This window comes from Musca autumnalis, unplaced genomic scaffold (assembly GCF_047663935.1).
Source record: "Musca autumnalis isolate F117 unplaced genomic scaffold, ASM4766393v1 scaffold_5, whole genome shotgun sequence".
NCBI classification, from domain to species: domain Eukaryota; kingdom Metazoa; phylum Arthropoda; class Insecta; order Diptera; family Muscidae; genus Musca; species Musca autumnalis.
Window position 1 is genome coordinate 182,895,446 of NW_027412088.1, and position 17,403 is coordinate 182,912,848.

The 17,403-nt window shown below is 37.9% G+C and overlaps 1 protein-coding gene across 1 annotated transcript; it reads left to right on the top strand.

The window, feature by feature from the left end:
• Positions 1-9,632: 9,632 nt before the first annotated feature.
• Positions 9,633-13,959, top strand: LOC141386867 (uncharacterized). The gene is made up of 2 exons (XM_073955769.1): positions 9,633-12,502; positions 13,761-13,959. The coding sequence occupies exons 1-2, from the start codon at positions 9,633-9,635 to the stop codon at positions 13,957-13,959; spliced, it is 3,069 nt and encodes a 1,022-aa protein (XP_073811870.1).
• The last annotated feature ends 3,444 nt before the right edge of the window (positions 13,960-17,403 follow it).

Consider the following 17,403-nt stretch of genomic DNA (forward strand, 5'->3'; position numbering starts at 1 on the left):
TAATTATGTAAACAATAATCCCATTGATAGAGCTTTGATAAACTACAATACGCTTAATAAAGATGTATTGGTGGACTTCAGTGCAACAAAACATCATTTAAAAGACACTATTAAAAAATTTATAAAATGATATATTATATAAGTATATACATATATGAATAAAGTAAATATACATGTATTTGAATATAGTTTAAGTTCCCACAGTCTGTAAAGAATATTGTTCTATAGACTGTAATCAGATGAAATAAAGAAATAAAGAAATAAAGAAAATTTCAATTAATGTATGATTTTCCTTTTTGTGCCAAAACTGATGTTGTGTATGTAGTTGATTTATAGACAAGCGCTCAGTTTCGCGCTCGGGTCTCATCAACAACGTCATCAACACTATTCGACTTGTTTTGGTTAAGTCCTCGACAGAAACGTGAGGAGATATCGCGCAGTGCTGGTTACTGCATAACTATCTGTGATGTTGGGAAGGAGTAAAGTCTCAAGAGTCCCAGCCACAGGTGATAAAAACGAACTCTTTATCATGCTTTTTTAGAGAGGGTGTCTATGTTGGTCAATTTGATCCCTCCTCGGGTATTCGACTATGTCAACCGGCTGCAGCCGATATGATTTTTTTTTTTTTTTTTCAAAATATAACCGATAATCTAAAATAAGAAGGTTTAAGAAATTTACTCAAACAGTGATTGGTAAACTCTCTGTGATACAGTCTATTGATTGATGCAAGTGTGAAGTTCAGAGGGGATAAAGACAAGTAACGTCATTTGTCCGAAAACTAAATGCGGTGTGCCCATCATAATTCAATGTGCAAAATACGGAACTATCAGCTTACAACTCTCACTTTGCCTAAATATTACAAAAGCCGAGGTTAAGCTCTCAGGAAAGAGTGATATTTTAGAATTATTTTTTTCGAATTATTGTTAAAATTTCATTAACTTATCTAAAACGGGACGAAACCCAGCAATAGATCTTGTGCAAAATGTTTGGTGTTCTGAAACTAAGCTATGGAGCACAACGCAATGACCACATATGCAACTGACACACTGTGCAAGGTTCACTCTCATCGCAGCGTTCATGGTCAAGTAAGTTCAAAAGGAACAAGTACAGAAACAAGGCTTAGGTGCCGGAGAATATTGCAAATCTCTCCAATTCTTCCAAAGCGGCGAAGAGGATTAGTCCGCCCGAAGATCACTGCAATGCGAAGTGGCTTAAGAAGAAAAACAGCTTCCTGCCCTCGAACGCTTCGGCAAAGCCAATATCCACAAACTGACCTCGAACATAAGGTAAACCCGGATAATAGTCGTCAATTGTAGATCCTGATGTTTCTGAGAAACCTTACAGAAGACAATGAGATCTTTTTAGAAAAGGCCGTGAAGTACTCTTATATCAGAAAAAAGACCAGGAGGTCCTCGCATAGAAAATCATGACGTCTTATTATAGAAGACCAGGAACTTTTCCAGTAGAAGACCATCAAGTCTTCTTATGAAGGACTACTAAGTTTTTTATAGAATACCAAGTGTCTCTTTATTGTAGAATATGAGGTCTCCTTATACAAGACAGTGAGGTCTTCTCATAGAAGGCCATGAGGTCTTCTCATAGAAGACCATGAGGTCTCCTCATAGAAGACCATGAGGTCTTCTCATAGAAGACTATGAGGTCTTCTCATAGAAGACCATGAAGTCTTGTCATAGAAGACCATGAGGACTTCTCATAGAAGACAATGAGATCTTCTCATAGAAGACCATGAGGTCTTCTCACAGAAGACCATGAGGTCTTCTTATGGAAGACAACGAGGTCTTCTTATGGAAGAAAATGAGGTCTTCTTATAGAAGACCATGAGGTCTTCTTATAGAAGACGAAGAGGTCTTCTTATAGAAGACCATGAGGTATTCTTATAGAAGACGAAGAGGTCTTCTTATAGAAGACCATGAGGTATTCTTATAGAAAAACATGAGGTCTTCTTATAGAAGACCATTAGGTCTTCTCATAGAAGACCATGAGGTCTTCTCATAGACGACCATGAGGTCTTTTTATAGTAGACCGTGAGGTCTTTTTATTGCAGACCGTGAGGTCTTCTTATAGAAGACCATGAGGCCTTCTTATAGAAGACCATGAGGTCTTCTTATATAAAACCACGAAGTCTTCTTATAGAAGACCATGAGGTCTTCTTTTAGAAGACCATGAGGTCTTCTTATAGAAGACCATGAGGTCTTCTTATAGAAGACCATGAGGTCTTCTTATACAACGCCAGGAGGTCTTCTTATAGAATACCACTAGGTCTTTTTATAGCCCACCGTGAGGTCTTCTAATAGAAGACCGTCAGGTTTTTTTATAGCAGACCGTGAGGACTTCTTATGGAAGACAATGAGGTCTTCTCATAGAAGACCATGAGGTCTTCTCATAGAAGACCACTAGGTCTTTTTATAGCCGACCGTGAGGTCTTCTTATAGAAGACCGTCAGGTTATTTTATAGCAGACCGTGAGGACTTCTTATGGAAGACCATGAGGTCTACTCATAGAAGACCATGAGGTCTTCTCATAGAAGACCATGAGGTCTTCTCATAGAAGACCATGAGGTCTTCTCATAGAAGACCATGAGATCTTCCCATAGAAGACCATGAGGTCTTCTCATAGAGGACCATGAGGTCTTCTCATAGAAGACCATGAGATCTTCCCATAGAAGACCATGAGGTCTTCTCATAGAAAACCATGAGGTCTTCTTATAGAAGACCATAAGGTCTTCTTATAGAAGACCATGAGGTCTTCTTATACAACGCCATGAGGTCTTCTTATAAAATACCACTAGGTCTTTTTATAGCCGACCGTGAGGTCTTCTTATAGAAGACCGTCAGGTTTTTTTATAGCAGAACGTGAGGACTTCTTATGGAAGACCATGAGGTCTTCTCATAGAAGACCATGAGGTCTACTCATAGAAGACCATGAGGTCTTCTCATAGAAGACCATGAGGTCTTCTCATAGAAGACCATGAGATCTTCCCATAGAAGACCATGAGGTCTTCTCATAGAGGACCATGAGGTCTTCTCATAGAAAGCCATGAGGTCTTCTTATAGAAGACCATAAGGTCTTCTTATAGAAGACCATAAGGTCTTCTTATAGAAGACCATGAGGTCTTCTTATAGAAGACCATGAGGTCTTGTTATACAACGCCATGAGGTCTTCTTATAGAATACCACTAGGTCTTTTTATAGCCGACCGTGAGGTCTTCTTATAGAAGACCGTCAGGTTTTTTTATAGCAGACCGTGAGGACTTCTTATGGAAGACCATGAGGTCTTCTCATAGAAGACCATGAGGTCTACTCATAGAAGACCATGAGGTCTTCTCATAGAAGACCATGAGGTCTTCTCATAGAAGACCATGAGATCTTCCCTAGAAGACCATGAGGTCTTCTCATAGAGGACCATGAGGTCTTCTCATAGAAAGCCATGAGGTCTTCTTATAGAAGACCATAAGGTCTTCTTATAGAAGACCATAAGGTCTTCTTATAGAAGACCATGAGGTCTTCTTATAGAAGACCATGAGGTCTTGTTATACAACGCCATGAGGTCTTCTTATAGAATACCACTAGGTCTTTTTATAGCCCACCGTGAGGTCTTCTAATAGAAGACCGTCAGGTTTTTTTATAGCAGACCATGAGGTCTTCTTATGGAGACAATGAGGTCTTCTTATAGAAGACCATGAGGTCTTCTTACAGAAGACCATGAGGACTTCTTATGGAAGACAATGAGGTCTTCTCACAGAAGACCATGAGGTCTACTCATAGAAGACCATGAGGTCTTCTCATAGAAGACCATGAGGTCTTCTCATAGAAGACCATGAGATCTTCCCATAGAAGACCATGAGGTCTTCTCATAGAAAACCATGAGGTCTTCTTATAGAAGACCATAAGGTCTTCTTATAGAAGACCATGAGGTCTTCTTATAGAAGACCATGAGGTCTTCTTATAGAAGACCATGAGGTCTTCTTATACAACGCCATGAGGTCTTCTTATAGAATACCACTAGGTCTTTTTATAGCCGACCGTGAGGTCTTCTTATAGAAGACCGTCAGGTTTTTTTATAGCAGACCGTGAGGACTTCTTATGGAAGACCATGAGGTCTTCTCATAGAAGACCATGAGGTCTACTCATAGAAGACCATGAGGTCTTCTCATAGAAGACCATGAGGTCTTCTCATAGAAGACCATGAGGTCTTCTCATAGAAGACCATGAGATCTTCCCATAGAAGACCATGAGGTCTTCTCATAGAGGACCATGAGGTCTTCTCATAGAAAGCCATGAGGTCTTCTTATAGAAGACCATAAGGTCTTCTTATAGAAGATGTTCACACAATGTGAACACATATAGGGTTTAGTGCCCCAGTGTGAATGGGCGTTAAGAAGTCATAAGTGAACGCCGTTGAAATTGTGGGTGGTGGCGGTGTGGTGTTAAGTTTGCCATTTGTTCTTTCCACCCACACACTCACACATTGCAACGGTTTTGCATGTAAAAACATAGTAAATATGTAAACATTTCCAACAGCAAACCGGCAAACAGGTTTGCTGTTGAAATAAACTTCAAGGAGTTTTCATTCGTTGTAACCAATTTGAAAGCGCCGGAACATTTTCTCCCCCCAGTGAATATTAAAACAAAAAAAGAAAAAAGGAAAAAATAAATAAGTTGACATTAAAAACTTAAAACTAAATACTTACCTAAGTGCTAAAATACTTACCTGCTAAAATTAAATTACTTACCTGCTAAAGTTAAATTACTTACCTGCTAAAGTTAAATCATCTACGTGCTAAAACAAATACTTACCTTGTACATAGTTTTGCCCAGTGAACATATTTATCATTTTATCTCCAAACCTCAAAAAAGAACTTAAAGTGAATTACCGATATTTCTATTGTTAAATCTTGTTTAAATAATCTAAAAACTAAATCTAAAACCTGCATTGTATAAACCTAATGAATTTAACTACTTAAAACTACAAGAATTGTGCTAAGAATTTTATATATATATAACCTAAAAATCAAAGCCCTTTTTGTAAATAAACCTAAATGAATTAAACTACTTAAGCCTAGAAAATTGTGCTAAATTAAAATACTTAAACCAAGAAAATTGTGCTAAACTAAACCTACCTAAAATTGCCTAAAATCAAAATAAATTAAAAGTTAGCTACAAAACCTAAACTATAACCTAGAATTAAAACCCACAAGAAGAGAAAACCTGAATAAAACCATACAATCACAGAAATAAATAAAAGTGTTTTAACTACTAACTAAAGGAGAAAGGGAAAAAGGTTAAGTATAAGAAACAAAAGATAACCTAGCAAACATTTGGTCCTCCGGAACCGGATTAAAAAAGTGATGTTTTTTAAGTAATTAAAAACAAAAAACAATACAGAACAAGCACACAGTGATTTTAAAACACAAAGTTAAGTGGACAAAACAGTGGGTAAAATACAAATACACAAATAAAGTTTTTACAAATTCAAACAAACAAAAAGTGAGGTTACTCAAAGTACAAAGACAACGTGAGTGCAGACAAGATCGTTTTGAACAACACATTACAAAAAATACAAAGTGACAAACAAGACACAGTGGGTACAATACAAAAAATACAAAGTGAACAAAAAAGTTTTTACAAATTTAAAAACACAAATATTCACAAAAACAAAACATAATATATTCAAAGACAACGTGAGTGCAGACAAGTACAAGATCGTTTTGAACAAAGTGAACATTTTACAAAACACAAAAAGTTTTAAACAAAAAGAACAATTAATTTTTTACAAATACAACAACAAATCGGTTCGGCACGCGTAAACTAAACATATTACAAAACAACAAGGCGTCACATCACAACAACAACAAGGAGCATCAGGAAAACAACAAGGACAGACCCCAAAACCCCCACACTTAGCTAAACCCAAGGAACAAAGTGAGTACTTGTTGGATTTTTTCATTACGACCAAAGGAGAATATTGGGAGCAGGCAAATCCTCAATATTTGCTTTGACCCATATCCTCACTGTGACCCAAAAACAATTTTGACCCTTGTAACACTGCCTATTGCCACAAGACTCAAAAATTGTTGAAACTGACTCGATAAAACCGTTGGTTAAACCGTTATTTTGGACGGACATTTTTATCGGGTTATATATACCTTGCTAGAAAAAACACATTTTCGTGGAAAAAATATTGGAAACCAAACTGAACGTGCAGTTCAAGGCCAAGTACATAAGCGCCATATTGACACATATATATATACAAACACATACGATAGTTAATGGAAAGTTTGCATACCCAGCATACATAAACGCCATATTGATTTTGGGAAAGAAAAAACAATTTTTTTAATTCTCTGCGTACATACAAATTGGGAAATACATAAAAGCGGTTATATACATTATGTAGTAAATGACTGGCGGACAGACATATTATTTAATCGTAGATAACGTTGAAAAAACTAACCTAGAATATTTTTTTTTTTTTTTTTGGCAAAAATATTTTACGTCTGTGAACAGACACATCAATCCTTAACCTAGAAAGTTTTTTTGAAAATTTTTGGAAAAAATAATACGTCTGTGGACAGACACATCGATTATCTAACCATACATAACCTAATAAACCTTTTTGTGGAAATTTTTGGAAAAACTATTGCAGTCTGGTGGACAGACACAGCGATGAAACACTCATACATCACTTACAAGCATATTTTTGGATTTTTTGTTGAAAACAAGTAGTCTGTTGGAACGATACAGACCTGAAAACATTTTTGGAAGATCTTTGAATAAAGCTTAAACGTCTGGTGCACAGACCTAAAACACAAAAAGAAATACTCAACCTAACCACAATATAAATTTCATGCGAAATATAACAAGCGGCCGTTGGACAGACGGCTAGTAACCCAGCACACAATTACAACGAAATATTTTGAAAAATAATTTTTTTGCCAAAGTAGTTAGTCTAACCCTTTATTACATTATTATTTTGCTTCATAAACTTCTATAAATTTTCAGCAACTTTCTGTGACCCAAAATATTTCTGTGATTTATTGCAGAAATATTTTGCTGGTAAAATTTTTTCTTGAATAACCACTTTGTGGTAACCCAAATTTTTTAATACTTATTGCTTTTTATCATTCTGGAGACCCTATTGAATTTCTCCTATGTGATTACGACCCTACATATACACATTTTGAGCGTTCTTTTTAAATATTTGTCGATTTAGATAAATATTTGACACACATCAAATTTAAAAGGAAAATTTATAAGAAAAATCCTCCTCCTATAGGACAACAAGAGATTTTATACACGGTCGGCGGTTAAAGGAGTTGAAAACATATTTTCTCTTCGTTTTGATACGTGCAACCCAGCACACATTTTTGATTACGTTTCCGGTTAATTTTTTTGTGAAAATTTTTGCTCGTTTGCTTCATAAATATTTTCTAAATTTGAAATAATTTTGGGAATTATACAACTTTGTGAAATTGTTGATCACTTATGTTGTTTAGACCCAATATTTTTTAAATTTTTTTTAATATTTTTTAAATTTTTTCATTTTCGAAAAACTTTTTGGAAACAATAGCTAATTTATTTGACCCAAAATTGTATCTACTGCGATTTTTTATTGCCTTTTGTGGATTTCCTTTGTTGGCGTTTGATTCAGACATTCAGATTCCTTTCGAAATAAGTCTTATTTTGAAGAAGATTTTTTATCAAAAGGCCATAAAATCCTCCTTGCCAAGGATATGTAAGAGATTTTATGCACATTTGGATTATTCATTCGTAAAACTCATTGATATTCGACCTTTGGAAGTTTGACATCCCAGCAAACAATTTTGCGACGTTCGTTTGGTGGATAGAAAAATTATTATACACCTTTTTTAATTAATTTTTTCGGATAAATTCAGTGATTCTTCTTGATGCGGCGACTCGTTGGATGATTATTTCAAGGTTTTGTTTGTTTTTTCTTCATTAGTTTTTTCACGTAATATATGCTTTCATCTTTCTCTCAAAAATAAATTTTCTCAATTGACTTTTCGCTTTACCAAATCATTCGCATACGTTTTTGAGAAAGCATTTTAACGAAAATTAAAGATTTTCTCCACGTATTGGATCGAAAACCTGTGAAAAGGTCTACCAGGGTTGAAAATTTTGAAGATATTTTAATATTTTCAAAGCTTTTGTTCGTTTTTTGGAAAATTTGACCCAATTATTCGTTGTCAACTATTAAAAAGGAAACACTTTCTTACTTTTGATCATCAAAAGAAAGAGAAAAGTTGAACTCCTAGACAAAGAGTCCTTCTCGTTGGCCTTCTTTCGGATTTTGGAAAATAAACAAAATTTGTGGAAAGTTAAACGCACAAAAGGAAGATGGATAAGACATTATGCGATAGATACGCGAACAGCGTCAACGACCTGTTGGATTATATCTCAATTTTTTCAATTACCAACCCAGAAGACACGGCGGACACTTTGGAGACAACCCGTATGGAGTTAGATTCACATTGGAGTTTAGTCAAGAGAGCGTATGTGGAATGTAGAGAACATAAAGCAGAGGAAGGAGGAAAAGATATTGACAAAAATAAATTAAGGAAGAACTATATGGAGGCAATGGACTCTTACAAAAAGGCATTAAGTGCCATCAATATACAATTGCAAAATGTTCGTGATAAAAGGATGATGGAACAAACTAAAAGAGAATCATCAATGACCCAAGAAGGAAAAGAAAAGGAATTTACTTCCGTATCTCGATTACCACCATGCGACACAAATATATTTAAAGGAGGATATCAAGAATGGCCAACATTTCGAGACTTATTTACGGCGATTTACATAACAGGATCAAAATTAAGCAATGTCGAAAAATTATTCCATTTAAAACAAAAAACTACTGGGGAAGCAAAGGAGATTATCAGCCACGTTCCATTAACGAATGATGGATTCGAATTAGCCTGGAAAAATCTTACGGATAGATACGAAAATAAGAGAATGCAAGTAAATGAGGAGATAAAAACTCTTTTTAATCTGCCAGGAGTTTCGGCCGACTCAAGCCATTCACTACAAAAGTTACAAAGAACTGTCAATAGTTGCATTCAGACCTTGGAATTATTGGAAGTCGATGTCAAAGGATGGGACCCTCTTCTAATATACATTTGCTCTTCAAAGTTACCGAGGAATTTTTTGGAAGAATTCGAGAACTCACTCAACAATTGTAAACTACTACCAACATGGGAACAATTCAACACATTTTTAACAAACAAATTCAAAACCATGGAATCAGTGGGAAATATCAAGCCTTCAACTTCAAAATTTGCTCAGCTGAAACAAACCACTTACAACAAACCTAGATTTTTGAACACATTTCAAACAAATGTAACAAAACCTACAAATAAATTTGGAGATAGACCCAAAACGAACCAACCTCAACAAAACAAAGCATCAAATCTTCAAAATTGTCAACTATGCAAATCGAACCACTTTGTCAGAGATTGCTCAGAGTTTTTAAAGAAGAGTATCAACGATCGGATTCACTTAGTAAAAACTTCGCATTTATGTTACAACTGTTTGTCATCAAATCATGGAGTGAAAGATTGCAAAAGTCGCTTTGGGTGTCGAAATTGTTCAATGAGACACCACACCTTGCTGCATAAGGGAACGGAAACCCAGTCAACAAATACATACCTAGCTCGAGTGGAGACACAACCTAGAAACAGTGCCGCCACTCATACACAACAAATACAGTCCACAACAAACTTAGCACCAGAAACTGTTACAACTTTGACCCTCCAAGATAAACACATAAATGAGAAACAATCTGGAGGTACATTACTGTTCACTGCCATGGTACAAATTGAAAACAGAGGACAAATTTATGATGCCAGAGCTCTGATAGATTCTGGATCACAATCAACATTCATTTCTGAGAAACTGAAAAATCTTTTGAAATTACCAACAAGAAGCAACCTGGTTCATGTCACTGGCTTAAGTCAATTTGTCTCGGAGACATCTACAAAATCTTGTTTATTTACAATGCGATCCAAATTTGACCCAGATTTTAAACTGGATGTGTGGGCACCAGTTTTAAAGACCCTACCTTCGAATTTACCGCCACAAAACTTAGACAAATCTCAACTACAAGATATTACATCGTTGGAATTAGCCGATCCGAAATTTTATATCAGTCAGCCTATCGATTTACTCATAGGTATGGACATAGGACCCTTGATATTTGCACTTGGAACTCCGATGAAAACATTTGGATCAATTTTAACCCAAAAAACTAAATTTGGATGGATTGTTGGAGGACCCATTCCTGGGAATACAATTCAACGAAAACAAATTGCTTTGCTCAACACAACATCGATAGAAAAGATACTTACACGTTTTTGGGAGGTGGAAGAGACCCCTAAAAAAGTTTTACGGTCAGAAGAAGACCAATTCTGCGAAAGAAATTACATTGATACAACTGTACGTAACAAGGAAGGAAGATATGTTGTGACTCTCCCATTCAAAAAGTGCGAGGAATTGGGGAATTCTAGAAATATTGCCTTAGCCCAATTCTTTCGAATGGAGAAAAAACTAATGAGAACACCCGAAATAAAAGAGGAATATGATAAATCAATTATCGAGTATTTGGAACTCGGTCATATGAGAAAGATTAATCCTGAGGAAATTAATGACACACCCAACTATTATTTACCACATCACGCAGTGATTAAACCTGATAGGCTCACAACGAAATTAAGAGTTGTGTTTAACGCCTCATGCCCATCCTCAAACAAAACTAGTCTCAATGACACATTGTTTCCTGGACCCATTCTACAACAGGATTTGGTGATACAAATTTTAAAATGGAGATTTTTTAAGTATGCCTTCAATGCTGACATCACAAAGATGTATAGGCAGATACTTTTGGACTCGAGACAAACCAAATTTCAACGAATTCTCTTCAGAAAATCACCACAAGACCCAATTGAGGATTATGAATTGTTAACCGTGACATTTGGAGTAAATTGTGCGCCTTTCCTAGCTTTGAGGACTCTTATTAAATTGGCAGAGGATGTAAAAGATACCTATCCAAAAGCAGCCAATATTATTTTGCAAAATCTATATGTTGATGATGTTCTTGCTGGAGGACACACGGTTGAAGAAACAATTCAGGCCCGAAAGGAACTAGTAGCAGCCCTAGATTCTGCGGGTTTCAAACTTATGAAGTGGGCTTCAAATCATCACACCATTATAAAAGATATCCCTGAAGAGAATTTATTACCGCTTAACTGGTTGGACATCGCTGAAGATGCGTCCACCAAGACATTGGGAATTAGATGGAACATATCAGGCAACTTTTTCTCGTTTATGCCCCAAGAGATGGAAAATAGAAATGTTTACACAAAACGAGAAGTGCTGTCTACTATAGCCAAGCTGTTTGACCCATGCGGATGGCTAGCACCGATCATAATTGTAGCCAAACTTGTAATGCAACAGATATGGTTGGATAAAATCGATTGGGATGACACTTTAAAGCCCCTTACTCTTATAAATTGGAAAAACTTTGTGAGAAACAGCAAAGATATTGAGTTACTGAAAGTTCCAAGATGGATAACATTTACATTGAATAGTTCTGTGGAAATACATGGATTCTGCGACGCGTCGGAAAGCGCGTACGGGGCAACGTTGTACATTAGAGTAGAAACCCCAGGTCACAATGTTCAGACTTTTCTGTTAGCCGCAAAGACTCGAGTGGCACCAATCAAAAAGTTGTCAATACCACGTCTCGAATTATGTGGTGCGGTTTTACTTTCCAAATTAGCGGCCAGCACCATGAAAAATCTTCAGATATCGGATTATACGACCCAATTCTGGACAGACTCCACCATTGTTTTAGCCTGGTTGAAAAAGCCTCCTTGTCACTGGAGCACATTTGTGGGAAACCGAATTTCGGAAATCTCTGAAAATGTCGGCCAAGAGAACTGGCGACATATAGACTCAGAAAACAATCCCGCTGATATAGCCAGCCGAGGATGCTCGCCCACAGAACTTAAAGCTCATAGACTCTGGTGGAATGGACCTCATTGGCTCACAATGCCAAAAGACCGGTGGCCATCGAATCAAATTCATAATGAAACAGACCTAGAAGCCAAGGCGGTCAAAGCCCTAACGCTTTTCGAGCAAAAAGATGACCCCTTGAAAAATTTTTCGTCGTTAGCAAAAGTTTATCGGGCATACGCATATGCCTTAAGACTCTGGAAAAATACAGGAATTAATAGACAACATCTTAGAGCCTCAACATTGGATCTGACTGCCACCGAGATTCAAGATGGAAAACGATCCAGTATCATACAGACGCAAAAATTCTTCTACTTAGCCGAATACGAAGCCTTGGAGAAAAAGGCAAAAATTTCTTCAGCTAGCTCACTTCTAACTCTGAATCCATTTTTAGACCCTAAAGGAATTATGAGAGCCAATGGTAGATTGGTACAATCGACAGCCTTAACGTATGGCGAGCGGCATCCCATAATTCTTCCACATGGAGCGACCCTTAGTCAGCTACTGGTCGATTTTACACATAAAATAACATTACACGGCGGTAATTTATTGATGTTAAGAGTGCTCAGGTCCGAATTCTGGATATTTGGCCTTAAGTCACTTGTAAAGAAAACCATACGAAACTGCAAAGTGTGCATCATTCATAAGAAAAAGACCCAAAATCAATTAATGGCATCTCTGCCGCCCGAGCGAACTTTCCTCTCAAGACCCTTTACAAATACAGGTGTTGATTTTGCGGGACCCTTCAATATTAAAAGTTATTCTGGCAGGGCCTGCTTTCTTACCAAAGGATACGTCTGTGTATTTATATGCTTTGCGACAAAGGCCATACACTTAGAGCCGACAAGCGACTTGTCGACATATGCGTTTTTGGCCGCCTTTTCGAGGTTCGTTAGCCGGCGTGGCTGCCCAGCTTGTATCTATTCCGACAACGGTACAAACTTTGTAGGGGCAGTTGATCTTTTAAAAAGAGACAGGATTGCCTTTGTAAAAAACCTGCAAAATAGTATTCTTCAGAACAACTTTCACCAAGATCTTAATTGGAAGTTTATTCCACCCGGAGCTCCGCACATGGGCGGTTTGTGGGAGGCCGGAGTTAAATCTTTCAAGACCCATTTGAAGAAAAGTATTCCCAAAATGAACTTTACCTTCGAAGAATTCACAACGATTTTAACTCGAATCGAAGCTTGCCTTAATTCGCGACCCCTTAGTCCTGCAAGCGACGACCCAAATGATTTCTCTCCTTTAACCCCTGGCCATTTCTTAATCGGCACAGCTATTCTTACACCAGCTGAGCCCGATATTTCTGACACTGATATCAGTCTTGTTAATCGTTGGAAACGACTCAAAGTCATTTCCCAATATTTTTGTAATCGTTGGAAACTAGAATATCTACACGAACTTCATCGCAGAACGAAATGGAAGTATACTCGGGAGAACATTAAAGAGGGAGACTTAGTAGTTATAAAAGATGACCGACTCGCTCCAAATGAATGGAAATTAGGACGCGTTGATAAAACTTATCCCGGTAGTGACCAGAACACTAGAGTAGTCGACGTTCGGACGGCTAGTGGCTCAATAAGCAGACCCATTACAAAACTTGTCAAATTGTTTTCCGACTGACTAGTCGGGTTATTTTCCTTAATGAAAGAATGTAGTACTCCCATCTCTTTTTTTGCAGATATGGCCGCCTATTTACCCAACCAGGACTGGAGACTGGAAGAAGGAGCAGAGCGTGGGGCCGCCGCCGCCAACCCCAACCGTCAGCCAAGGGCAGAGCCAAGTGTTAGGCGACAGCACAACCGCAGCCGATCTAATCAACGGCAGGGTCGAAGAGAAGAGAGGAGAGACAGACCGGCGCATTGGCAATACGCATGTGGGTTGTGCCAAGAAGACCATGCGTTGAGCTCCTGCCAGAGGTTCCTCAACCTTTCGCCCTACCAGCGTTATGAGACTCTAGAGCGCCGAAGCTACTGCCGGAACTGCTTGGCGCGCAGTCACCTAGCCCCGGACTGTCCCTCCCTCACAACATGTCGGCGCTGCGACTACAGGCACCATACACTCATCCATGGCGCCCCACAGCTCGACAATTCGCTGCAGCCACCGTCACCGCCCCAGTTTTGCGATGGAATTTAGTGATGATCCCCACGGCGACCATACGGATCATGGGAGAAGAAGCCAGGTTGTGGGCGTCTGTAAGAGCTTTAGTCCATCAAGGGTCGGCGATGTCGAGAATTTCCTACGCATCTTTCCAGCGTATAGGGCTTCGCTCGTTCCTCTTCTTGGGTCGGCGGTTTACTACGCTTAAAATCCAGGCTCGAAACGAGAGCTCGACCTGGGCGCTAAGGGTGCATGCGCTCGTGACCGATGAGCTGCCGTACAGACCCTATTGTGACCCGATTCTTGAGGACCCCACAAGAGATTTTAGCGGTGGGAGCTTGGCTGATGTGGACCCCAGAAGTAACACTCCCATAGAAGTTGAGTTGGGTGCCGATGCGTACTCGGCCATAGTCCAGGAGGGCAGGACATTTTCTGGCATCGGTGACGTATACGGGTACCAGACCAGGCTGGGTTATGTGCTGTCCGGTCCAATTAGAAATCTCCCGCAAGATGATCCTTATTAATAATACTAACACTAACCACTGCGGGGGCAGAACATGTTCACACAATGTGAACACATATAGGGTTTAGTGCCCCAGTGTGAATGGGCGTTAAGAAGTCATAAGTGAACGCCGTTGAAATTGTGGGTGGTGGCGGTGTGGTGTTAAGTTTGCCATTTGTTCTTTCCACCCACACACTCACACATTGCAACGGTTTTGCATGTAAAAACATAGTAAATATGTAAACATTTCCAACAGCAAACCGGCAAACAGGTTTGCTGTTGAAATAAACTTCAAGGAGTTTTCATTCGTTGTAACCAATTTGAAAGCGCCGGAACATTTTCTCCCCCCAGTGAATATTAAAACAAAAAAAGAAAAAAGGAAAAAATAAATAAGTTGACATTAAAAACTTAAAACTAAATACTTACCTAAGTGCTAAAATACTTACCTGCTAAAATTAAATTACTTACCTGCTAAAGTTAAATTACTTACCTGCTAAAGTTAAATCATCTACGTGCTAAAACAAATACTTACCTTGTACATAGTTTTGCCCAGTGAACATATTTATCATTTTATCTCCAAACCTCAAAAAAGAACTTAAAGTGAATTACCGATATTTCTATTGTTAAATCTTGTTTAAATAATCTAAAAACTAAATCTAAAACCTGCATTGTATAAACCTAATGAATTTAACTACTTAAAACTACAAGAATTGTGCTAAGAATTTTATATATATATAACCTAAAAATCAAAGCCCTTTTTGTAAATAAACCTAAATGAATTAAACTACTTAAGCCTAGAAAATTGTGCTAAATTAAAATACTTAAACCTAGAAAATTGTGCTAAACTAAACCTACCTAAAATTGCCTAAAATCAAAATAAATTAAAAGTTAGCTACAAAACCTAAACTATAACCTAGAATTAAAACCTACAAGAAGAGAAAACCTGAATAAAACCATACAATCACAGAAATAAATAAAAGTGTTTTAACTACTAACTAAAGGAGAAAGGGAAAAAGGTTAAGTATAAGAAACAAAAGATAACCTAGCAAACAGAAGACCATAAGGTCTTCTTATAGAAGACCATGAGGTCTTCTTATAGAAGACCATGAGGTCTTGTTATACAACGCCATGAGGTCTTCTTATAGAATACCACTAGGTCTTTTTATAGCCGACCGTGAGGTCTTCTTATAGAAGACCGTCAGGTTATTTTATAGCAGACCGTGAGGACTTCTTATGGAAGACCATGAGGTCTACTCATAGAAGACCATGAGGTCTTCTCATAGAAGACCATGAGGTCTTCTCATAGAAGACCATGAGGTCTTCTCATAGAAGACCATGAGGTCTTCTCATAGAAGACCATGAGATCTTCCCATAGAAGACCATGAGGTCTTCTCATAGAGGACCATGAGGTCTTCTCATAGAAAACCATAAGTTCTTCTCATAGAAGACCATGAGGTCTTCTTATAGAATACCATGAGGTCTTCTTATAGAATACCATGAGGTCTTCTTATAGAACACCGTGAATTATTCTAATAGAGGTAACAAAAACATTTTATCAGCTTTTAGAAGACCATAAAGTTTGCTCTTAAAAAGATCATATTTATGCTACCGAGGGTATATTTACTTTCATACGGGCTTTTTCGAAATAATAATTTTAGACCCTAAGTATGTTTGGACTAAATCCGTTTCAGACAATTTGGAGTCGATTTAGCTATGTTCGTCCGTCTGTCTGGGTGGAGTGCACGATAACTCTCGATCGGACTAAACGATTTGGTCAAAAATTTGACTTTCGTAATTATTTGTTCAAACTTAGTTTCTGTTCGAAGATGGGCCATATCGGTCCACTCCCTCGGTTACCTCCCCCACAAAAGTTGAAAGTTTTTCGTAAAAATTATGCGCACGATACCACTCGAATGGACTAAGCGATTTGGTCCATACTTTGCACATCGTAATATTTCTACCAGACATACATTAAGTTCGAATATGAACTATATCGGTCCACTCCTTCGGGTATCTCCAATAAAAATCTTTCGGAAAAGGGCATTTTAAGACGTCCTCCCGAATCGTTTTGATTTTTTTAACAACTTTTATTCGCTTCTACCATTACGATTTTTTCGGGGGCAAGTCCATACTTCCTGAGGAAATGGCCCGAAAGCTGGAAAATCCGCTAAGGCACCATGTGTAGCTGATGGCGCGAACGATAACTCTCGAACGGATAAAGCGATTCGGTCCAAAATTTTGCAGTCGTAATATTTTGTTTAAACTAAAAACAATTTGAAATAAGGGACATAACGGTCTTCTTCTTTGGGAACCTCCCTCACAAAAGTTAAAAATTTTCTCTAACATGGTGCGTACGATAACCCTCGAAAGCTCGATCTGAAATCTCGATTTGGTCCATACTTTTCACATCGTAATATTTCCACTAGACATAGATCTGGTTAGAATATGGACTAGATATGTCAACACCTTTGGGTACCTCCCACAGAAAAATTTCGGAAAAGTGCAGTTTAGGACATCCTCTCCAATCGTTTTAATTTTTCTTGTAACAGGTTGCACTCAAGGCCCCTATTACGAAGGTACAAGTTTTTTGAGTGGCAAGTCCATTCTTCTTGAGACCCGAAAGCTGTAAATAAAAACCCCTACGGCTAGCATGTGTAGTTGCTGCTGCGCACGACAACCCTGGCCCGTCGTATTGACTTTTAGTAAGTCCCAATTTACATTAGGTGAGTTTACTTGCGGCAATTGTCA